Source organism: Oryzias latipes, chromosome 12, assembly GCF_053564925.1.
Source record: "Oryzias latipes strain Hd-rR chromosome 12, Olatipes_Hd-rR_3.1".
NCBI lineage: Eukaryota > Metazoa > Chordata > Actinopteri > Beloniformes > Adrianichthyidae > Oryzias > Oryzias latipes.
Genome location: NC_136248.1, coordinates 27,261,714 through 27,284,782, shown reverse-complemented (window position 1 = coordinate 27,284,782; position 23,069 = coordinate 27,261,714). Strand labels below are relative to the sequence as shown.

General features: G+C 40.5%; 4 protein-coding genes across 13 annotated transcripts in view; 2 read left to right on the top strand and 2 right to left on the bottom strand.

Moving 5' to 3' along the window:
- Positions 1-6,653, top strand: part of hexb (hexosaminidase B (beta polypeptide)) — a 189,030-nt gene extending 182,377 nt beyond the window's left edge. For 2 of the 7 annotated variants that reach the window (XR_013659382.1, XR_013659384.1), the window contains 9 exons: positions 5-137; positions 222-402; positions 471-557; positions 639-711; positions 1,351-1,642; positions 1,718-1,898; positions 3,932-4,022; positions 4,109-4,213; positions 5,459-5,852. Coding sequence is in view for 3 of the 7 variants with exons in the window: in XM_011481498.4 (XP_011479800.2) it covers positions 5-137; positions 222-402; positions 471-557; positions 639-711; positions 1,718-1,898; positions 3,932-4,022; positions 4,109-4,213; positions 5,459-5,522 (915 nt within the window). In the remaining 4 variants the exon portion in view is untranslated. Of the gene's footprint in view, positions 1-4; positions 138-221; positions 403-470; positions 558-638; positions 712-1,350; positions 1,643-1,717; positions 1,899-2,670; positions 2,744-3,931; positions 4,023-4,108; positions 4,214-5,458 lie in introns of all 7 variants that reach the window. The other 5 variants (XM_078955932.1, XM_004074521.5, XR_013659383.1 and 2 more) reach the window with 4 other exon arrangements.
- Positions 5,643-13,610, bottom strand: gfm2 (GTP dependent ribosome recycling factor mitochondrial 2). Of its 3 annotated transcripts, none has more exons than XM_023960528.2 (20): positions 13,340-13,610; positions 13,056-13,137; positions 12,818-12,863; positions 12,625-12,722; positions 12,420-12,545; positions 12,257-12,345; positions 12,066-12,154; positions 11,919-11,979; positions 10,822-11,007; positions 10,655-10,735; positions 10,433-10,581; positions 8,651-8,791; positions 8,489-8,588; positions 8,238-8,418; positions 8,088-8,164; positions 7,877-8,015; positions 7,622-7,795; positions 6,341-6,456; positions 6,085-6,267; positions 5,643-6,018 (listed from the first exon to the last, which is right to left on the bottom strand). In XM_023960528.2, the coding sequence occupies exons 1-20, from the start codon at positions 13,346-13,348 to the stop codon at positions 5,890-5,892; spliced, it is 2,256 nt and encodes a 751-aa protein (XP_023816296.1). In that variant the 5' UTR covers positions 13,349-13,610; the 3' UTR covers positions 5,643-5,889. The 3 variants fall into 3 exon arrangements, with proteins under 3 accessions (XP_023816296.1, XP_078812057.1, XP_023816295.1); XM_078955931.1 differs by having other exon boundaries at positions 5,643-6,267; positions 13,340-13,468; positions 13,549-13,567; XM_023960527.2 differs by having other exon boundaries at positions 5,643-6,267.
- A 209-nt stretch (positions 13,611-13,819) lies between these two features.
- Positions 13,820-15,976, top strand: nsa2 (NSA2 ribosome biogenesis homolog (S. cerevisiae)). The gene is made up of 6 exons (XM_020707529.3): positions 13,820-13,984; positions 14,630-14,817; positions 14,892-15,042; positions 15,130-15,309; positions 15,413-15,605; positions 15,714-15,976. Exons 1-6 carry the CDS (start codon positions 13,982-13,984, stop codon positions 15,779-15,781), a joined length of 783 nt encoding a protein of 260 aa, XP_020563188.2. The 5' UTR covers positions 13,820-13,981; the 3' UTR covers positions 15,782-15,976.
- An 830-nt stretch (positions 15,977-16,806) lies between these two features.
- tor1 (torsin family 1) lies at positions 16,807-22,841 on the bottom strand. Of its 2 annotated transcripts, none has more exons than XM_004074524.5 (5): positions 22,528-22,841; positions 20,626-20,891; positions 20,379-20,554; positions 18,273-18,400; positions 16,807-18,200 (listed from the first exon to the last, which is right to left on the bottom strand). In XM_004074524.5, exons 1-5 carry the CDS (start codon positions 22,724-22,726, stop codon positions 17,944-17,946), a joined length of 1,026 nt encoding a protein of 341 aa, XP_004074572.1. In that variant the 5' UTR covers positions 22,727-22,841; the 3' UTR covers positions 16,807-17,943. The 2 variants fall into 2 exon arrangements, with proteins under 2 accessions (XP_004074572.1, XP_004074571.1); XM_004074523.5 differs by lacking the exon at positions 22,528-22,841 and adding an exon at positions 21,746-22,059.
- Positions 22,842-23,069: the final 228 nt, after the last annotated feature.

The following is a 23,069-nucleotide window of genomic DNA, read 5'->3' as shown; positions in this document are numbered from 1 at the left end:
TTAGGGAGCTTACCACCCCTACAGCCACGTGTACACGCCTTCTGACGTGAAAATGGTGATCGAGTTTGCTCGCCTGAGGGGCATCCGGGTCATCCCGGAGTTCGACACCCCAGGACACACGCAGTCCTGGGGGAAAGGTGAGCCCCTGCCGCATTTAGCCTCAGCGTTTGACTTATTATGATTGTTTTCATTGATGTCTGCCTCCATGTCTTCCCTCTCAGGCCAGATGGATTTGCTCACCCCGTGTTTCTCCGGTGCCACGCCGTCCGGCTCTTTCGGACCGGTGAACCCCATCCTGAACACCACATACGACTTCATGAGCCGCTTCTTCAAGGAAGTGAGCGACGTGTTTCCTGACGGCTACGTTCACCTGGGAGGGGACGAGGTGGACTTCACGTGCTGGTGAGACTGCCGCACAGACCTCCTGATTTCAGACATGGCAGGCCTTAGCTGCTGCTCTCATCCTGCAGGAAGTCCAACCCGGACATTAAGAAGTTCATGGATCGGCAAGGCTTCGGGCAGGACTACAGCAAACTGGAGTCCTTCTACATCCAAAAGTCTGCTTGCTTTTTTCTGAGCTCAGATAGTTTTCCACACTAGAACAACTACAACAATTAGCTTTTCTTTTGCTTTTCTAGACTTTTGGATATCGTCACCACAACTAAGAAGGGTTACATCATCTGGCAGGAGGTCTTTGACAATGGTGTTAAGGTAGGATTCTATATTTTAACAATTCAATTGATAACATAATTTGTGGTTACAATTTTTAGTCTATTGATTTATTTTGAGTAATCTGATTGGCCTAAAATGGATCCAGGTCATCTTTAGCCAAAACCTCAACCAGTGTGACTCAGAGATAAACACCTGGTTCTGAACAGAGCAGGTGAAGTTTTCCAGATTCCTTGGTTTTCTCGCAAGATAATCAAGTGTAAATTAAATATGTGTCCGAACAAACAAGTAAACAAGAATGAATGGCATAGTTTACAGATTATGTTTGACTAGATATTTCACTGAGGATGAAGATCAACTTTTAAAAGTTAAGGGAAACTGGAGGCTAAAAATAAAACAAACCAGTTTAATGTCAGAATATTTTCACGGACCCGCCTGTATGAGGCAGAAGTGGGCGTCAGATAAAAAAAAAAAACAACAACATTAAAATATGGTATAGATTTTCTCTTAACCCATTACTGTACAAGTGGAAGCTGAAACAAAAACTTCAGCCTCGTCTGACTTTTAAGGTTCGATAGATAAGTATAAAAAAAACGGTCACTAAAACTTGTCTTTCCTAAGTATTGTAATAATAAATGTCAGTCCATGAGCAACTTTATTAGCAGCATTGGCTCGTTGCAGCTGAAGCCAGACACAGTAGTGCATGTGTGGATGGGCAGCGGGAGCGATGCGGAGATGAACAAGGTGACGACAGCAGGATACACCACCATCCTCTCCGCCCCCTGGTACCTAGATTATATTAGCTACGCTCAGGACTGGCAGAAGTACTACAAAGTCGAGCCGCTCAACTTCAACGGTCAGTTCTGTTTGAGTGGATGGGGCTCTTGTTCAGCAGGCTTACACAGATACTGCACAGCTGTGGGATTCAAATGTCACCAGCTGCTAAAAAGGAACAGAAGTTGGAAGCACAAAGGTTGGGAGGTTTTCTGTCCGTGTTCCTCCGTCTGAAAGCTTCATCTGACTCCTCCCATGTATGTGTGCTGTTTAGCTGAAGCCAGACACACTTATCCACGTTTGGAAGGGAAACCAGGAACAATACCAGAACGAGATGGCAAAAATTACCTCGGCAGGGTACCAGACCCTGCTGTCCTCTCCCTGGTACCTGAACCGTATCTCCTACGGCCAGGACTGGCAGAGCACTTACAAGGCCGACCCACAGGATTTTAAGGGTTTGTGTATGTTTTTTGTGTCAGTTTTATTCATTATAAGATGGGCGGGGCAGTACCATTGACTGTATATGACATCTGGACTGAGTGACCCCCTCCAAACAGGAAGTACCTACTGGTTCCAAGAAACCAAATTCCTATAGACTTCTATTGAGATGTATAGTAAAAAGGCATTTGTCAGAATAACCATTCTTGTTGATCCTAAAAAACTTTCATGAAATATTTTGTGTAGTTCATGTTATTCCAGTCATAAACTGACCAATCAGAGGCCTCAACAAAAGTAAGGGGTCTCATGTTGAGTGTTGCAGGTTATTTCGAAATGTTTTACAAATTTTCCCAACCCTGCTAATTAAAGTGGTAGGGATATGGACTTCCAACAAGCTCACTCCTGATTGGTGAGATTGGTTTCCACAGAAACGATTTCTCAGACTGCCTCAGACCAATCGCTGCTTAATGACGTTGTCTGGCTCCAACATGGCTTGGTTGGAGCATTTTCTATGAGCGACGTCACACTCACTCAGTCCAGTTCTGAGATACAGTCAATGGGTGCGACCCTTAATCCATCCAAAGGCCAACAGTTTTGTTTAGAAATGCAAAGGACCAAATTAAGTAGCTGATTTTTCTTTTGTAAATAGTTCAATTGAAAGAAATCCACACTTTCTTTGCATAGCGCCTTGAAATTACTTTAAATTTGAAGCTTCGAAAACAAACTGAATTAAATGCAATGACTGTATACATACTGTACTGGACTGAGTGAGTCTGACATCACCCATAGAAAATGCTAAGCTTCCAGCTCCAACCAAATGAAGTCGATGAAGTCACCGCCATGTTGGAGCCAGACGTCATCAGTAAGCAGTTTTTAGCCTGAGTCAGTCAATGTTTCTATGGCAACTACTCTCACCAGTCAGGAGGGAGCTTGTTGGACGTCCACATCCCTTTCACCTTTAATTTGAGAATCTGTCAGTGAAATGTTTTGATTGTTTGACGAGAGACCACATGCTTTTATTGAGGCATCTGATTGGTCAGTTTATAACTTGAATAAAAAGTAGCAGTGCAAGAATGGTTGTTCTGACAAATAGAATGACGGATAATGGCTGTTTATTTCTGTATAAAAGTTTCTGGGATTTTGGCTTCACGGGGCCAGCGGGTACTTCCTGTTTGAAACTCGATGGAGGGGTCATTCTGTTCAGTTTTCATATAAAGTCAATGATTTCATGTTAAATGTTTTAAAAAGTACTCAAATCATTCATTTTTCGACTATTTCTTGCAAAAGAAAAAAAACAAAACCATGATTCCTCAAATTTCTTTTTAGGACAGCTGTGAGAAATCATCCCAGCTGTCAGTTCTGTTTCTAAAATATGGAAAAAAAAATCACACACAAAAAAAATCCCAAAATGAATAATGAGAAGTCGTTTATTCTTCCGTCTTAGAAAGCAGCAGACTGACCTAGATCAGAAAGCTGAGTCAGTTTCAGTAAAACTTTATGGGCAAAGGCCAAAGAAGATAAGAAAATCTGTAATCTGTAACCCTTGTGCTATCTTAGATGACCCCACCCTTACTTTGACGTGTTATTCCTACCATGATAAAGGTGGATAGATTTCATGTAATCCATGGACACCAGTGAAGATCACAAATCATTGAAAAAAAACGGTTCAGAGCTCTGTCTAGTGGGTCTAGATGACCCAACTCCTAACGTTAAAGTGCCTAGGATAGCACAAGGGTTATGGTGCAGTCTTCCTGGAATATTGACGCAAAAATCAATGCTGGAATTTCTAGGAACTACCTGCATGTTTTTGTTTTTTTTACCAGTTGCACGAAAAATCTTCAGAATTTGGATCCGTTTCTACATCAGCACTTGGTCCACATTATTGACCAATTATTCTCATTTAAATCCTTAATTTGCCCCCCCCCCCGTGTAAGTCTATGTAAGCCTGTTGAATAAAGAGGAAGAACAATGAATGCGGCCATTTTATCACATAATCTTTGAATTGATCTAAATAACATTATATCTCATAACGTTTGACTTTTTCCACAAGGAACTGAAGAACAAAAGAAGCTTGTGATTGGTGGAGAGGCCTGCCTGTGGGGGGAGTATGTGGACGCGACCAACCTGACGCCCCGACTCTGGTAAGGCTTCTGGATGGATGTACGTAACGGAGGTCACGGTCACATGATCAACCACTGACCTGCCTGCGTCTTGTCGGCGCGCGAAGGCCTCGAGCCAGCGCTGTGGCAGAGCGACTGTGGAGCGCCAAAGACGTCACGGACATCAACGACGCGTACAACAGACTGTCGGCGCACCGTTGCCGCATGGTGGAGTGAGTATCATGGAGTGACTTTAGTTTCAGTGAAATGAAAAAAACAAATGAACCCTTTAACGCCATATGTGTCACCAGCAGCACCTGAACAGCGTACGCTCTGACATACCATAAATCTGTGAATCAGCTGATTTATGTGGACTACATAAACTCTCAACTCTTTAGGCTTTTTCTTTCACAGCAATATTCTGACATATAAAAGACTTGCTGTCGTAAAATTCCGGCCAGACACAAACAACAGTTATTGTTTTCTCCTTTATGATCAGGTTTCAAAAGGTTGGCACTTTTTGAATATAAGGGACGCCATCCGTAATACGTCACTACAAAATCCGAGTCCCTTATCGGTCAAAGTTCAATTAATTTAACTTTCAACACGCCTTCAGTGGTTTTGTACGCAGAGCCCAAAAACGGTTGTAGAAACTCGCGTCGCTATGCGTGAACACGAGAGTTCTGAACGCAGAGGACATAGACTTTTCATTGGACAGAAGCGCTCGGACGCGCATCGTCAAGGGCGATGCGCGTGTAGCTTCAGTTTCGCTAGACAAAAGAATATCAACATTGGAGCTAAAGCTCAGCTGTTAAAGGGGTTAACAGGCAGAACGATCAGACCAAAAAACTGCATAATGAGGAATAAATGAACAATTTCATAAATTGCAGCTTCTTTAGAGCCAATTGTAAATAAAGCCATGTGATTGCAGTGAGATCAGTGGAGTAGTCGACTTTATTAGAGTACTTCTAGATGTTTTAAGGCTGGTCCCTAGCTATATTGTGGTTCACCGTTTATGTGTTTTACTGATTTTGTTTAGGTTTATTTATTTATTTATTTTTACACTGCAGTGTGTTCTGTTTGGCTGATGATCTTTTTCAATTTCCTCTAATCTCCTGTACAGAGTGTGTTCTTTTCTTTTTAATTCTCAAAATCTAAACCGTAGTAAGTTTGATAGAATTTCAAAGAATGAAAACAAAGATCTGCTTGTAGATTTGGAAAACTGAAGGCATTCTGTACAGGAGGCAGCACGGAGCTTGATTGACATGGTCAACAGCCAATCAGGACACAGAACATAATGCACTGTTTAAAGAAAAACATGCAAAATTGCACACAAAAAAAAAATAATAATAATAATAATCGGCGAGACTGCGAAAGGTAGTTATAGCGCCAGACCTCTGTATAATAAACCTAAAAAAATTAATTGGTCTTTTTGTTTTAAATCTCTAAAACGACAATAACATGTTTCTCTTTGGAAGGCGAGGGATCCCAGCTGAGCCGCTGTTTTCCAGCTTCTGTCGGCACGAGTACAAAGGCATATGAGCGCCTGAGGCTGACTGGGGAACAAAAGGGAATCAAACCTGCATGGATCAACTGCAAGTCTGGGCTTTTTTTTTTTTTTAAGGAAATAGTGTTTTTTTTAAGAAGAATTTAATTAAAAAAAATCAAATGCTGCCTTTTCCCAGCAGTGCTGAGAAACAATTTTATTGATTGTGGCGGCGCTATTTTACTCCTCTGAATGTCTGATGGTCAAACAGGAGCTCTTCTGCCGTCACTGAACCCCAACTGTTAAATAATTGGATCCAAATTGATTTTACATTATTTACAATTCTGTGAATGTTTTTCACAATAAATCTTCATCCTCTGTGACGATCCGAGTGTGATGGTTCCTGCGAGTCCTCTGTCCGGGTCACAGCAGACCAGCCGCCCGTCTGAGCAGATTATTCTGGTCCTGAGAGCTCATGGCCTCGTAGGCGGCCAGCTCCAGGGAGAAGGTGGCGTTTCCGGACGTCAGGGTTCGCAGAGCGGTGGAATAGCCCTGCGATGAGAGAACAGGCCGGCCGTGAGGGTCACTGAAACCAAAGGGGGATCCTGATGGACTCACCATCATCTCTGCCAGCGGGGCACTCGCCAGCAGCACCTTGCTGTCATGACGACTCTGAATGTCTCTGACCACCCCCCGTCGCTGAGCCACGTCTCCCAGCACGGCGCTGAGGTGCTCCTCTCCCACGGTCACCTCCAGGGACATGACGGGCTCCAGAACCTGCCCTCCTGCCAGCCTCAGCGCCTGCAATCAAAGCCACAGCTGCAGCTTTTCAGCATTCCCGCAGCCGGACGCTGCACACGTGTTCCAGCTTCACCTTCAGCATGCAGCGGGACACGCAGGCCGACACCATGGTGGGGGACGTTCCTGCCGCCGTGGTAACGCTCTGGATCAGAGCAGAGATGCCCTGCACAGGACAACCCAACACTGGACCTGATGGAGGAGGAGGAGGAGGAGGTTTGCTCACCCGAAATTCAGCTCCTCAGGTCACATGGACATTTGTCTTATAAGCACCAAAAAGGTAAAACATCCGAGAATCAAATGCTTGAAAACACTTAAATAGTTAAAATTGTAAAAAACATTTTGTTTGATCAATAAAAGGAAAGACTTGAAAAAAGCAAAAATACAAACTGTTCTTTCGTTCACTGTAAAATGCTGTTATATTGACTCTGTAACTCTTGTGCTATCCTAGGCACTTTAACGTTGGGAGTTGGGTCATCTAGACCCACTAGACAGAGCATTGAACCTTTTTACTTCAATGATTTGTGATCCTCACTGGTATCCATGGATTACATGAAATCTTTCCACCTTTGTCATGGTAGGGAGAACACGTCAATGGAAGGGTGGGGTCATCTAAGATAGCACAAGGGTTAAACATCAATTATTAAAGATTTAAAAATACTGCTGTATTGAGGAGTAAAGAGGCTTCAGTCCCCCGCCAATCATCTCTTAAACTGTTGTAAAAGCCTTCCCAGGGGTCTTTTGCCTATAATAATGCCGTTTTTAGGCAAAAAGGTCAGAAAATGTAAACAACAGATGCATGAAGCTAACTCAACAGCAGAGTTTGGTACCTGAAGGCAGCACTGAGGCTTTGAGTCCAGAAAAAGTCCTGTAGTTGAGAGAATTTGATGCTGGACATGAATGTAAGCCCAAATTTTACTGTTTGAATATAATTCCACTTTAAATCTATTCTCCGTTTCATATTAAAATTATGTGAAACACAAGCCTGGATTTTTTTTTTTTTCAAATCTATAGATTTACTTTTTTTAAAAATTATATATATTTAAAAAAAATCAATTTAGTGACCTAATATAGGAAAAACACAAAAATTTTGTTTGAGGAATTAATCTTCACATAATATCAAAAATATGATCACAAATAATGAGACCATAATTTAAATTAAAAAAGAAACTAGATGTGGAGCTTCTATTCAGATGAAGATCTATTCCTGCTTTTTTAAATTTGAAAGAAATGCTGCAGCCTCTTCAAAAGATGCTGTTTTGATCATATCAGATGTCAGACTTTGGTAAACTCTTCCATCCTGATTTAAAAAAAACATAAAACTGACCCGGAAACAGCAGCCGTGACTCGATGTTACCTTGAAGACATGAGCTGTCCACGCCATTCTTCACCGCCTCCTTCATTTCTGCTGTCAGCTGTTCCTCAAGTTCCTTGGTGAAGGTCACCTCACACACAGCGCCCTCTGCAGGTCTGACCGTGAGCTGCACCGTGACCACGTGTCTCCGCTCTCCCACCGTTCGGTCCAGCGTGTCTGCGTCACACATGCACACAGAGCGGCGGCGTTACGGGCAGCGGGTGAGGGGCGGCGCTCGCAGGGTTCTGAGGGCCGTACTTGTGGCTGAGGCCTCGTGCAGGACCGTCTCTCTGTAGGCCACCTGCAGAGGGCCCAGGTCGGTCTCGATGCCGTACTCTCTCCTGATGCGGTCGTGGAGGATTTCGATGTGCAGCTCTCCCATCCCGCACAGGATGATCTGAGGACAGAAAACCTTCAGCTGCCTGAAGAGGAGAAGAGAAGCCAAACCGGAATCCAAAGCAGGTTATACCTGACCAGAATCAGGGTCCACCCTGACTTTAAGGCTCGGGTCTTCTCTCTGAAGACAACTGAGAGCGTTCTCCAGATCTGGCGGGGGAGAGGTGAGACCATAAGAGGATAGCTGGAGGTAAAAAGTCACATGCGTGATCAGAACACCCACCCGGCTGCTTGGCCGTGGAGGGGGGCTCTATAGTGCAGAAGAAGACCGGCTCAGGGACCTCCACTCCGGAGAGGATGATGCTGGGATGTTCTCCCTTTCCGGTCCCGCCGTGGTTCTGGGCTCGTCGAGCTGCAGCTGCTGCAGACGCTTTGGAGGAGACGATGGTGTCTCCAGTGACGGTCTGCGAGAGCGCAAAGCTGTTCAGAACGCCACAGGAGCGCTTAAAGAGAACAACCGTTCTCCTGTTCTACCTGCTTGAGTCCCACAGTGAGCGCGATGTTCCCTGCAGACATGGAGGGGATTTCCACGTGCTGGTCAGCAAACGGCACCAGCAGCCTGCTCATCCTCTCACTGCAAACGCAGAAGAATTAGCAGTGGACCTGAGGCCGTTTGGCTGTCACAGTAACACATACGTGCAGTTCCTGTTCAGGTTGTGGACGGCTGTCTGTGGTTTCACGGTTCCCGAGTAGATCCTTAAGAAGACCAGAGGGCCGCGCTGCTTGTCATGGAGAACCTTGAAGGCCAGAGCACACAAGTCGTCTTTGTACCACCGCCTAAAAGATTTAAAACAACAATCATGCTTTTGTTTTGGCGTGAATTTTTGCTGAAAGTCCAGAGCTGCTGCACAAAATAGAAAACTTTGTAAAAATTAGGAAATATATCAACAAGAAACTGCCACATTTCAAATGTGGCAGTTTCTTAAAACTACGGTGGCCCTGAAGTCCAAAATACATCAAGAAATCACTCAAAGACGAAACGTTATCCCAAAATAATAAGAAACGTTTTGCAAAACAAAAGTAATTTCCAGAAATCAAAAGGGAATGTTAAAATAATTCAAATCAGAAACCAGAAAAGGTAGGTATTATGGGACATTGTTGGTTGGAGGATGACGTTTGTTCACCTGTTGGTATCTTCCAACAGAAGATATTTCTTTAAGCTTTTGGCCACGCCCACTGCAAAAGATTGGTGATTGCTTAATTCGGCCAAAATATCCTTCTGATTTCCCTCTTCTTCAAAACTCAAACGTCATCTTTTCTTTTCTTTTTTTAACACTTCATTTTGATTTCGTTTTTTATTTTATTTCTGTAACTTTCTAATTTCTGAAATGTAATATATATATTTTTTTTATTTGATTGTTTTGCGTGATTTTCATGTTTTTGTTTTTGCATCGAGTGATTGTGGTCGATGTGATTGGCCCTTCAGGGCTTCAGGGCCAATCACAAAACCCTGTCGACAGACTTTGATCAAATTCCATGTTAAAACGTTTGATTCCACACTAAAGAAACTCATTTAAGGTTTCAAATATATTTATAATGTTTATTGCTTTATTATCGATAAATAAAGCTAAAATAGTAATACCAAAAAAATGTCATCTGGTGAAATTGTCTACTGAACAAATCAGAATTCACAGATCTCATCAAATTTAGATTGTTCGGTGGGTTATACTAGACCAAAACACTGCAGTTTTACTGCAGCAAACTGTAAGAAACATTTTAATGGTGTTCTAGAAATACAAGTTCATTTAAAACTCCACAATTAACTAGAACTGAAGGGAAGAAAACATTAGACCAGTTTTCTACCCATTTACACATCATTTCATTTAGGGACCGACTTCCATTCAAAACCTTTAACGCCTTCATTTCCAAAACACTCGTCCTCTGCTGCTGATTTACAAAGTTTCTCATTGAAACGCTGAGAAACAACCTCTTTGATTTGAATCCCTAAAATCTAGAAACTTCAAAATATTTAAGAATATTTAATTACTTAAGCTCCTTTGATTGCTCTCTTTAAAATATTGTGTGTAGTTTTTCCCAACTATTGTATGTAGTTCATTATATTCCAGACCTTTATTTTTTTTCTTTTTCATATTTATTAGTTGCCCGTGAGACATCTGAGTACATATTTCTGTTCTAGATTGCAAAATCCTGTTTTTTTGGTGTTTTTGATATGTTCTTGTGGCATTTTTCTGATGATGGAGAAAGAAAATTAAGTTCAAAATTGCATTTCTGTGTATTTCTTTATTCAAATCAGACTGAATCAGGAGAAGACAAAAAAAACATAATTAAAAGACCACTGGGATCAAAAGATGATCTGAGTGGTACTTTAATGTAGAGAAAAACACATTAAAAAGCACACGTGTGTCTAAACTTTTGTAAAATCGGAAAGTCTGGACTTGTTTGGGGATGTTTACTCACACCAGGTCATGGTGGCGTTCATCAGGAGCAGGCAGGTATGCAGTGATGGCATCCAGAAGAGGCTGAACGCCTTTGTTTCTCAAAGAGCTCCCGCAGAGAACTGGAACACCTTTGCGGGTCAGAGTGACCCGCCTCACGGCCTCTTGAAGCTGCAGACACACACAGAGCTTTCAGGGCTGAGTTCACAGTCAGCACATGCTGCAAACGCAGTAAAAGACTCACTTCGACAGGAGGAACGGCGTCAAAGTCGTCGCTGAATTTGGTCAAGAGCAGCTCTGCAAACTCGTCGTCCACATCAGCGACCTGAGGTTCCGATTCAGAAGGCAGGAGTTGGATTTGGATGTTTAAGAAGCATCCTGTTTTGCTGCTGTCAGAGTTCGGATGTGCACCTGTTCGATCAGGGCCGCTCTGGCCTCGCCGACCTCCTGCACGAGTTCTGGCTCCACAGACTGGTCCAAAGTGTGGGTTTCAAACACTCGTCCATCGTCCCTGGCAGATCCCGGCCTCCATATCAGCTTCTGATTGGTTAACAGGTCGACCACACCTGAGAAGTTCCTACCACTGCCGACCGGAACCTTAAAAAGAAAAATACTGGCTTACACACCATCATTTAAGAGAGCTTTTTGAAACATGCTAATTTAAATATCCATAAAAGAAACTTATCTTTTGAGACGTTTCAGGTTTATTTATTTCGATCATGCAAACTTAAAGTACTTCCTTTCACACTGAAGGATTTAAATACAAAATCAACATAAAAGGTGAAGAAAATTTAGTAATACATCTGTTAACAACAGGGGGCAGTATTCTAGAGGAACTTTAGTTAATTTAAACAAATCCAGAAAGAACCAGAAGAAATCAGAACTCTGAGGAGGCAATTTCTACTTTGGATTGATCAATATTCACCAAACATTTCACAAAATGTTCTGCACTTATTTTCTTTTAGAATTTCTTTTTAAACAAAGAGGCTTGAAAAGAATTACAAAATGCAAACAAAAAACAAATTTTATTTTCCAAAAAAAGTGCTTGTGTGGTGATCTCTAAACCCAAAACCTGACTACTTGATCATAAACAAATACTTCCATAAAAACAAAGAATTAAAACTAAATGCCTGACATTTAAAAAGCTGTTTTTAAACTAAGGTTAAGAAAAAAAAACAAAGAACGAAAGAAAACGTGAAAGAAATAAGGGAAAAAAAGAAACAAACTAAAAATTAACAAATTGGTGGTTTTATTTTTTGCTTAAATGTGTACAAATACGAATACCATACATAAAGACTTCTCAAATCTGAAAACATTTTTTTGTGAGCTAATCTTGTGTTGGTGCAATTGTATCTAGAAACCCTTTCAAGAGAGTAAATATTCTGATATATTGGAAAAGTACACTTAGAGTAACAGTACATATGTGTGATAAACAACAACAAAAAGAACAGGTGTATATTTAAATATTTCTGACGAAGTTACATCTTTGCTGTTTTCTCCTTACTTACCTGCAGGAGGATGGGGTTGGCCTTCAATTTCTGTCTAATGCTCTCCATGGAGAATTTCAAGCTGCAGACAAATAAAAGGACGGTTCGTTTTTTTTTTTTTTTTTAAGGAAGAGTTCAAAAGATGAAACATTTTAAAGAGTCACTCACTCCGCTGCTGGTTTGTCCATCTTATTCAGGAAACAAACACAGGGGATGCTGTGCTTTTCTGCCTGTCTCCATACAGTCATCGTTTGAGCCTGATGCGGTTTTATGTTACAGCCAACAGAAGCAGCTGTTAAAACTGTGAAATACTCAACAACAACAAAAAAAAAAAACCCAACAAATTTTTTTCTCTTAACCTCCACACCAGCAGACGCGTCAAACACGGCGACGGCTCCATCCAGAACGCGAAGCGCCCGCTCCACCTCCAGAGTAAAGTCAACGTGTCCTGCAGTCACACAAACATCTCTGTCTGCTCCTCATTTGAATGTGATCCACGCTTTGAGAGGCAGAGCATTTTACCTGGAGTGTCTATGAGGTTTATTCTGTGACTGTTCCAGTCGAAGGTGACTGCTGCCGACTGTATGGTGATGCCGCGCTCCCTCTCCTGAGCCATAAAATCTGTGACTGTATCCCCGTCGTCAACATCTACCAGCAGACAGAAAGAATAAACTAAGCAAAAGCGGTGAGAGCTCTGAGAAACAAAAACTGAGGCACGCGTCTGCACCTCCTAATGCCCTCGTATAGCCAGAGTAGTACAGCATCCTCTCTGTTGTGGTGGTTTTTCCTGCATCAATGTGGGCCATGATGCCAATATTTCGAATCCTGCGGGGTCAGATCACAGCTCAGCACAAGCATCGGAACAGAATTTGCTGATGCATTTCTAAAAAACAATCTGTCTTTCAAGAGCTAAAACGTACTTGGATATGTCAGGGGTGACCACAGCCCGCAGCGACTTAACATCATCTGTCACAACAGGATAAATCATTTAAAATCAGATTTCCAGCATACCGATGCATGGCAACAAATATTAAAAAGGTGAAAAAATCCCCAAATTTTCAATATCTGTAGAAAATGGACAGAGATCTACATCCTCACAACCTGAAACATATCGGTGGATTCAATATGCTACAGCGTCTGATCATAAACCAAACCTACCTGGAAGAAATCCATACTGTCTCTTTATAAAGCTGACTTTACATCTGCAGCTCTGTCGGCCAGCGGACACCAAACACCGTCCCTGTACATTAAATATAAGAAATCTTTTTGTTTGTGCTTTTACACTTAAGTTGCAGCTTTGAGATTTGGGGAAACACACATCCAACCAACATGAACTTATGTTTATGCTACAATACAGCAATAATGGTTTTTCACACAAGCTAAATAAACAATAAGACATGATTACAGTATTTGAAAAAGAATATTTTTAAATGATTTCTTACCCAAAGCATTCTGCTAATTGTGAAGCTGACAGGCTTCACCTTTTGCTAGAAACTCCTTTCCAATCCTCAATGCTCCAAACATGTAATGATACGTTCAGATTTATGCAGACTGAGAGAAGCGTCTAGCGGCTACATAAATATACCGAAACTTAGAGTTAAATTCTTCGTTATGCACATGTTATAAAAAATAATACAAATCGTTAAAATACCCTTGACAGCCGAAACAGGCATGTAACTTGTTTGAGACATGTTGTACACAACCTAAAATATACCCTCTAGAAACAACCCAACTGTTCTTTTTAGTTCCGTCAATAAATCGAAAACCTCACTTTGTCTATCCAAGTCTAATATGTTCTAAAATAGTCTTTTAAATATATTTAATAAATACTGTTATTTTCTTAATATATATTATTGACAACAGCGGGTCAGAATAAATATTTTTGTACAACTTTGCAGGTTTCTTGCAACGTACCGGATGTGTTGTAGATCAAGTGATGACGTATTTCCTCTACACATCGGCACGGGGGACAACAACACCGATAACCCCCAGCCTGGAAAGAAAAACCCAAAATAATCGGTGTATTTCGTAACTGCAACGATATTTGAAATATTAACAATCATACTTAACATCTCCAGCGCAAAATGGTGAGAAGCGTAATACTTTTAGTTTTGTTTTTGTTCACATTAAAGCGGCTAAGCGCGTTAGCATGTTATGCTAGTGTTAGCTGCGTGGGGCGACTTCACGTGTTGCTATAAATTTTAAGTTTATGGGTTTTTTTGGCATTATATATATCGCAAACTACTGAATGAAATGATTTCAGTACTGTATTTTCATCAGGGGAAACTAATAATTCCCAGTTTTATATAAACTAAACTGGAGCTAGTACTATCCGGGAGATTTTTGACGCACAACTATTGATTCGTAACACTTGTGGGTTTTTTTTCTGGAGAAATTTGCTCATTTGAAGGAAATCTGTTAACTGTGATTAAGTGGGTACATAGATGTTATGCTCCTACTTGTAATACAAATTCTAAGTCATAATTTCAACCTAAATCTTACAGCCATAACGGAAAATAAATTCAATGTTTGTTGCATTATTACACATCACTTGTGCACTTGTGTACAGATGCCAGTGACCCCTGGAAATGCCTTTATGTTAAATTGGATGCAATTAAAATGTTTTGAATGTGTCACCTAAAAACTCTGTACGTTACTCTATGTAAATAATTTTGTAAAATTAGAATTATTCTATTTTGAGATTCAAAACCACTTCTTTTTTGTGAATGTAGCCTCAGAACGAACACATTGAGCTGCACCGCAAGCGGCATGGCTACCGCCTCGACCATCACGAGAGGAAAAGGAAGAAGGAGAGTAGGGAGGCTCACGAGCGCTCCCACAAAGCCAAGAAACTGATCGGCTTGAAGGCCAAACTGTACCACAAACAGAGACATGCAGAGAAGATCCAGATGAAGAAGACGTGAGTAACGTTGGAAAAGTATGATCATTTCTTTGCTGTTACACAGAGTTCAACACACGACTCTTTGTTTATAGCATCAAAATGCACGAACAGAGGAAAACTAAGCAGAAGAATGACGACAAGACGCCAGAGGGAGCAGTCCCAGCCTACCTGCTGGACAGAGAAGGACAGTCCAGAGCAAAGGTGCTCTCCAACATGATTAAACAGAAAAGGAAGGAGAAGGCTGTAAGTAGAAGCCCTGCAGAGTTTATATTTTTAAACCACAGAAACCCAAATTTGATGTGCTTTTTGTGAATTGTTTTCCGTGTGCAGGGTAAATGGGAGGTGCCTTTGCCAAAGGTGCGTGCTCAAGGAGAGACTGAAGTACTGAAAGTCATCAAAACAGGGAAGAGGCAGAAGAAAGCGTGGAAGAGGATGGTCACTAAAGTGTGCTTTGTCGGGGACGGCTTCACACGTAAACCTCCAAAGTACGAGCGCTTCATCCGGCCCATGGTGAGAAGACGGGACGCTTCTGTTTAGGATTTTCTACAGTCAGATCTGCTTCAAATCAAAGACCCTGAAAACCTTAAGCACGTCTCCTTCGTGTTTCTTTTAGGGTTTGCGCTTTAAAAAGGCTCACGTCACTCATCCAGAGCTGAAAGCAACGTTCTGTCTCCCCATCCTCGGAGTGAAGAAGAACCCCTCCTCCCCCCTCTACACGTCTCTGGGCGTCATCACGAAGGGAACAGTGATAGAAGTCAATGTCAGCGAGCTGGGCCTGGTTACACAAGGAGGAAAGGTTATCTGGGGTGAGTTATCCATTCTGGTTCCAGCTGCACAGTACCGACAGTTTCAGCTTTAAAGTGTGGTTGAATCTAACTTGAGTTGGTGTTTTCGGTCTCTGTGTTGCTTTCCAGGTAAATACGCCCAGGTAACAAACAACCCAGAGAACGACGGCTGCATCAACGCCGTTTTGCTCGTCTGAGACTCAGAATGCCCGCTAACTGTGCCTGCCTACTCTTAATTTATGTTTAAGAGTACAGATTACATCAAAGATGCTTTGGACTTTGTTTCTTGGACCGTTTGGAATATCGGAAAGGTTGCTCGGAGCATTTTCTGCAACAAGGAGAAACTGAGAGAAAAAGGTGTTAAATTTCAAATAAATAAAACAAAACTTTAACGTTTTCTTGAATTGTTTGAACCAGTATTGTTTAGTAGGTGGAAGAATGGTATAATTTGACAGGTTTTTACATACAAAAGAATAAAATGCAACCACATTACCCAAAGCACAACGAAATTACCCGCAACAGAAATTAGGACTTTTTTTTGCTATCGGCGAAAAAACCCAATTCAGTCTCAAACTATTCGGCGCTCCTGAGAGCTACGTGATATTTGGACAAGATTAGGGTGTTTTCTTACTAGATAACGTCTTTTTTTTTTTTTAATGACTTAAGTCGTTTTAAAAAAACGCTGTTTTATTAGCCTGTCGAAAAACTCATCCTTTCATGTAAGTTATACTGTCAGAACAAAACATGTTTTTATTTTATTTTTATTGATGGGTAATGCCATAAAGACCCACTGTGGTTATCTGTTGATCTATTGTAGAAACGTTCCCAGTGGGTTTTTAATTAGGATTATGCTCTTTTTAGGTCAAATCTAAAAAACATGTCATTTTTGAGGACAATGTTTCTGCAGATTGGTTGTAGTTCATTTGAAAAGCAATTTTAAGATTAAAATTTCTTTACATAGATTCTCCAAAATCAGCAAAATATCCCGTTAACAGTTTCCATCAGTGGGTCTTTGTTGGTTTCTGCTGATATAAACTGAGCAGAAAAATGTCAAGTTCAACTTTATCTTATTGAACCCTGCTATTCTTTTGAAGTATTTCATTTCAAAAATCAGTGTTTTTATTGCAAACTAAAGTGCTGCTATAGTTTACCCAACACTAAACTCACCCTTAAAAATGTAAACATTGGTGACAAACGGCCAACCGACGGAAAGATTCACACATTTGGTGAAAAGGGATCGACTTCTTTATACCAACATTACCCAACTTCATTCTGTTTGCTGCTCAGTCATGAGAAAAGACAAATAACATCTTTAGGCTCTGATTTTTCTAAGTTCAGCAACTTAATAGACCTTTTTTTAAGTCAGAATAAGACATTTCAGATAAAACCACGTTAATGATTAACCAGCTGTCAAACTTTCAGAAAGTGGGACTCAATATTCTTGACGAAGTTGAAGTCCTCTAGTCATATGTCCAATAGAATGGAAAACAGCAATAATGCAATGGATATTCTAAAACAGAATTATGGCTAATTCTGAACAGGATTCACTACTTTCCTGCAAAATTTGTTTTAAAGAAAATGCTGCCTTCATTTAGCCTGATGATAATCTGCATGAGGTACCAGCAGCTTCATCAACACATCTGATGTTGCACTCTGCACGCTGTTGACAACAAATTTCTGCAGTTTAATCCTCATCCAAACAAATACAACTTCCATTTTTGTATTTATTTGTCTTTTTTGGTGACTTAAGGCAAAAACACCTTTCTGCTGCTTTTGAGAGAACATCCTGTTCAGCAAACAACGATTCCGAATCTTACCTTATAAAAACAGAGACGCAGCTGAAACTCTACATGACATCATTTTATAAAAAGAAAATTACATTCTAAATAACCTTTTTATCCTAATACCAGAGCTTTTCGAAATAATCCAACAGTAATCCCATCACACTTTGTTATATTTTAAAAATACAAATCAGCCCCACATTTGTAGTGAAGCTGAAGAACCCAGTTTTTTAATCATCTAAATCTATAAAGCAGTTCTCATAGATTACAGTATTTTTACTGAATTAAGGCAGACAACAGTGTCAGTGAACAAAAAACCTTCCAAGGAGTATAAAAGCAGGCAAGCAGCGTCCTAATTGCTTACAAAGGTTTGCATTTCAATCTTTTTTATTTTTTATGAGGCCGAGCTCATTCTCAGCGCCGTACGAGACGGAACACCGTCCAGAGTTAGTCTGAAGGTCAGATGGAGACGTCCGGAGTCCTCTTCTGCTGGATCCACTTCCTGCCTTTAGCCTCTTGGCTGTCAAAGTTTCTTAAAAGTGCTTTGAGTGACTCAACACCGTCCATAAAATCAGACGCTATGTGTAGTAGTCCAGTTTGCTCTCTATCGTTTTGCAGCCTTTGACAGAGAAAACTCGCTCTTGTTTGGGGAAATAGATCAAATCTTTGGCGACCTGGTTTGCCACATCCAGGTCCGGCGGGCCTTCGCCCTCGCTGGCTCTGGCCTTCATCTCAGCCATGGCGCACTGGACGACGTGCGAGTACTCCAGAGGGAGGAAGGGAACAAAGAAGTCCACCAGGTTCTTGTCGATCAAGCTTGTGTGAAAAAAGCCACCTAGAAGAAAAGGTCACGGGGTCATTGAGGAGCTCCTGCCACAGATCCAACACCGGCAGACGGTCCACTCACTTTTTTCGTTGTTGAAGACGGAGAGGGAGACGGATGTTTCCAAATCTTTCAGATCAATCTCCTCTCGAGCTCGTCCTTCTCTCCAGAAATCTAAAGCTGTCTCGACGATGCTCTCGCCTCCAGCGTTGCTGTACGAAACAGTGGATTTATGAGATTTCAGAACACCAACCACACCAAGCTAAAACGCTCTAAACTCGACTAAAGCAGCTGCAATGGTTCCATCTCAGATATTTGAGTTATAACCTTTTTCAAAACAGAAACCAAAAGCCTCAAAAATGTGACGTCAAACTTTTTTTAAACACTAAAGTAACAGGAAAGGAGGTTTCTCCTTTTTCATGTAACAAACATGAAATTCCTTCATAACAAGGACGTCCTGATTGGGTTTTTGTGGCCCTGATCCGATTCAGAGTCATTTGATTTCTAGTATTCGCAGACACTAAGTCTCTGATATTTCTGCAACACATAAAAAAAAACAAATACCAAATAAACGGATCATGGTTTTCCCTGAATTTGATTTTTCTTGATCTTTTATGATTTAACACTGAAACACTTGTGTAAAATAGTTTGAGTTAACTAGTAAAAATAGGTGAGAATAATTAGTTACGTCACAAGGTTTGGTGACTGTTAGCTTTAGTATTTTTAGAGCCTCTGAACATTTTTTGATCATAAGTGATTCATGTCTTTATTCTGTCATAATCTGCAGCTGCACTTTTCAGCAACAACTAGACTCCTAGTAGAGTATTGAGCTTAAAATACATAGCAGTGATCATAATAATGACAGTAAAATTCACATCTGATTCCAAACTATCGGTCTGATCGGGCCCTCTTTCCGATCACATGATCAGATCGGGACATCCCTATTGACAGTTTTACTCCTTCAAGACTCAGTTATCCATGTTAGACCAAAAATGTTCTCCAGCATCAAATAAACGTTTACCACAGCAGTTTATGTATTCTACACTCATTTTCTTTTAGTCTTTAGACTCTTTGTGGGAAAAATTGCCCAACAAGTAAAAAAAAAAAAAGGTTTGAGACCATACAATTATTATAGTGAGTGGTGATGAGCCTTAAAAATGAATTATTGAGTCCCTTTAATATGACATTTAAAATATGCCCTTTTTTAGGCTCAAAGAGTCATAATTAAACACACACTTTTTTTTAAATCAACAACTAAAGTTTATTTTTATATTTTAGAGCAGATGACGTCTCTCATGAAAAATCATGGCCTAAATGTTTTTATACCCATTGTGCTATCTTGTGGGGTCAAAATGACCCCACCCTTACATTACCATCACAAAAGGTGGATAAAAGTGAAGAGGATTTCATGTAATCCATGGACACACACTTCACAGCATTACTTTATCATAAAAAATAAAAATACAAAAAAATAATAAAACAAATGTTTAATCAATTATTAAAAATGGTTAATCAATTGACTTTTAATGATTTTACTTCACTTGCTCCAAAAAAATTGATAAATTGATTCAGGATTTTTCCTAATGTAACATAATTTTGCGCATATTTTTAACTTTTGATACTTGTTCAAATTTTGCTATGAAAATTCCTAAAACAGTGTTATGTTTATTTTACTGATATAGTATTATTTTTTAATCATAACAATGACTTTTATAAGTAACATAACCTGCATTTATTTTGGATACTTCATTGCCATGCTGATTTCTATAAGTTTTTTTTTTTTTACAAAATAATTGAAGTAATTCATCTTTGTCATGTGCTTTTATTGATATTTCAATTTTTTTTTAATTCTGTCTGATAAAAGCTAGGAACCGGATATTGATATATCATGTAATAAAAATGGTTACGGCAGAACAGGGTGGGATTATATAAGTTTGCTTCCTTCCACTCCCTTTCAAGCAATATTTATTAATATGTCTAACTTTCCTAAGTTTGATTAGTTACTGTATGAATGTATAACAGATGATTGTATTGTTGTGTATTATTCCTATTTGATTGCTTGAAATAAACCATTTCAAATCAAATCAAAAAAAGATAAATCATTGAAGAAAAAAGTTTCAGCGCGCTGTCTAGTGGGTCTAGATGACCCAACTCCTAATGTTAAAGTGCCTAGGATAGCACAAGGGATACCTGAGAAAGATGAAGATGGATTTTCTGTATGAAACTCCATCCAGTTTTTCATAGTAGTCCAGATACGGCTTGATGCTGTCGATCAGTCCCGGATGCATCTTGTCCATCTCATCAAAGATGAACATGGAGCGCTCACAGTTGCTCACATTGCCTTTGATCCACTGCTGCAGCTGAGACTGAGAAGACACAGCGGGTTCAGGTTTGGTACAGAACAGGACGTCATCATGAAACCCCTGCTGTTCTTTACCTTGTAGGAGGAAAGTAGACTGGGATGCGGGAAGTGAAGTGTGGACGTGAAGACGTGGACAAACTTGCTGTGCATCCCCTCTTTGTAAACGTTTTCTGCGATCAGCTGGCTCACAAAGTTCTTCCCGGTGCCGGTCCAACCGTGGAGCGACAGCACGAGCGGTTTTTTGGGGTTGTCGTTGCTCATGAATCCGCTCACAGCTTTCAGGATGATGCGAGACGCCAGGTGCTGTCCAAACAGTTTGTTTTCCAGATCCATCTTAAGGCCTGGAAGATTCACAGGAGAAAAATCAGTACATCTAAAAACTCACAAGCAACATCCAAAATCAGATAAAGCAGTAGGCTACAAATTGAGGGAATGCGTGAACTTCAAGACAGCATTGATTAGAACCACAAAGAAAAGTTTCTGTGCTTCAGTTTGCGGCTCTAAACTTTGGAACAAGTTGAGCACAAACAGTTCAAATATCCAGAAATTTCTGGAAAATTCATTTATTGATTCAAAATCAAATACGTTTCTCTGAAACTTTTGTTTTAACTCTTGGAGGCAGTTAAAATTACACAATTTAAGTAAATGTAGTCTTAAACTTCCACATACTTTTTAACTTAAATAAAGGATCGTCATGTTTAAATAACTGAGGTTGGCCTGGTGTGATGTCTAAATACAGGCTGGTGAATAAAACCTACAAATGTCTGCAAAGGAAACTGGCTCCAAAGCAACTGAGTTGCAAAGTTCTGCTTTCTCTGAGCTTTGCATTAAGAAACATGGCTGACAGAGCCGACCTGACCTCTCGTGATTTGTGTTATTAAAAGGAAACCTGCACGCGTGACAGCAAAACCCCAAACGTGACCAAGAATTGAAACGTTTCAAAAAACAAAACAAAACAAAGACATTTTAGTCGCGCCGTTACTTTCATCGTTGTGACACGAATTTAACTTTGAAAAGTCTAAGCAGCACATGTAATACATCAGCAAAAAAGCAGTTAACAGAAGGAAAACAATTGAATTAGAGCATTTTTTGTTTCATTGTTGGATTTGTGAAATTTTGTAAACAGACGAGAACCAAACAACGGAAACTGCTGTTGAGACAGATGTAATAAATGCGTTAAATCAAAAACGCCCACCTGTCGAATTGTAAGTCAACCATCTGGAGTCACAAGTCTCTCGTAAATAATTGTAAATCGTGCGTCCGAGAGCCGCTCCGAAGCTAACAACCACCGTTGTTGTGATGGGATCGAACGCGTCCACAGGCGTACCGGCTATCAGCAGGGCGTTCAACACCCACAAAACGTGCACAAATTTCATCTTGCAATTCAATTTCAATATTAGCTACATGAAGCACGACTCCGTTGCATATAGACAGAAAGTAAAACGGCTCCAAAAAAAACGGCTATCTTCTTCCTGTACGACGGTGAACTTCCGGCTACGTCACAGATGTGGAATAACAGAATCCAACGAGCACAAGCTATGTTCAGCACACCAAATATACTTTTTTAAACAACCTTTCCTTTTACAAATCAACATTTTTTAAACAGTTGTTGCTTTTGACGTGTTAATAATAATTGGGAAATATTTTTGACCAATGCAGCAAATATTAATGTCTTTGCAATCCGTAGTAAATACGATAGATGATAATGTTGCAAATGCCAACGAGCGCTGTTCAAGACAACTAATATGTGGAAAGTGATGCAAAAATCGAGCAAATATAAACAAGCCCATGTTGAACAAGTTGTTTAGGATTTGAAAAGATATATAGTTATTTTAATGATGATCTGGATAAAAAATAATATCAGCCTTTTTATTTTTTATTTTTCAATTTAGCAAGGTTTAGCTAGCATTTGCTTACACTTTTAGGCTTTGACGTATAATGCCTGTCTGCGGATGCGGCTTGAGTTTCAAATATTACCAGTTTTGTTGAAACCTATCCACTCTGGTCGGCAGCACTCGTGGAAGTAGTAGAAAATGTTCTGGTAGCTTGCTAAAAACCCAGTGAGAGCCGCAGCCATGCCCACCGCTATGGTGGTACTAATGGGTTCTATGGCGCCCGTAACGCCGAAGCAGACCAGAACCCAAAGCAGCAGGACGCATTCCTTCTTCGGCTTCATTGTTGTGCCGCTTTAGAAAGCCCAGCTGGCCTTGGATGCGGAACCAACGTGCACCTCACGGCTGCGCGGAGGAAGCTGCGGTCGTCATGGACATTACGTCAGAGTCCAACGGTCTTCTTTGGTTCCTTAAAGGGGCTATAGCATGAAAAAATCAACCTTTTGAGCGTTTAAGTTATAATCAATGACGTGCAGTCAGGGGAGACAGGCTAAATATAGCTTGGAAAATACATAGGATGAATATACGTTTTTATTAAAACTAAAAATCTAATATTCAATATTTTTCTGTTCAAACACACGAGAAATCGGCAGGTGAGGCACCCGCCCATACCAAACCTGTACCCAA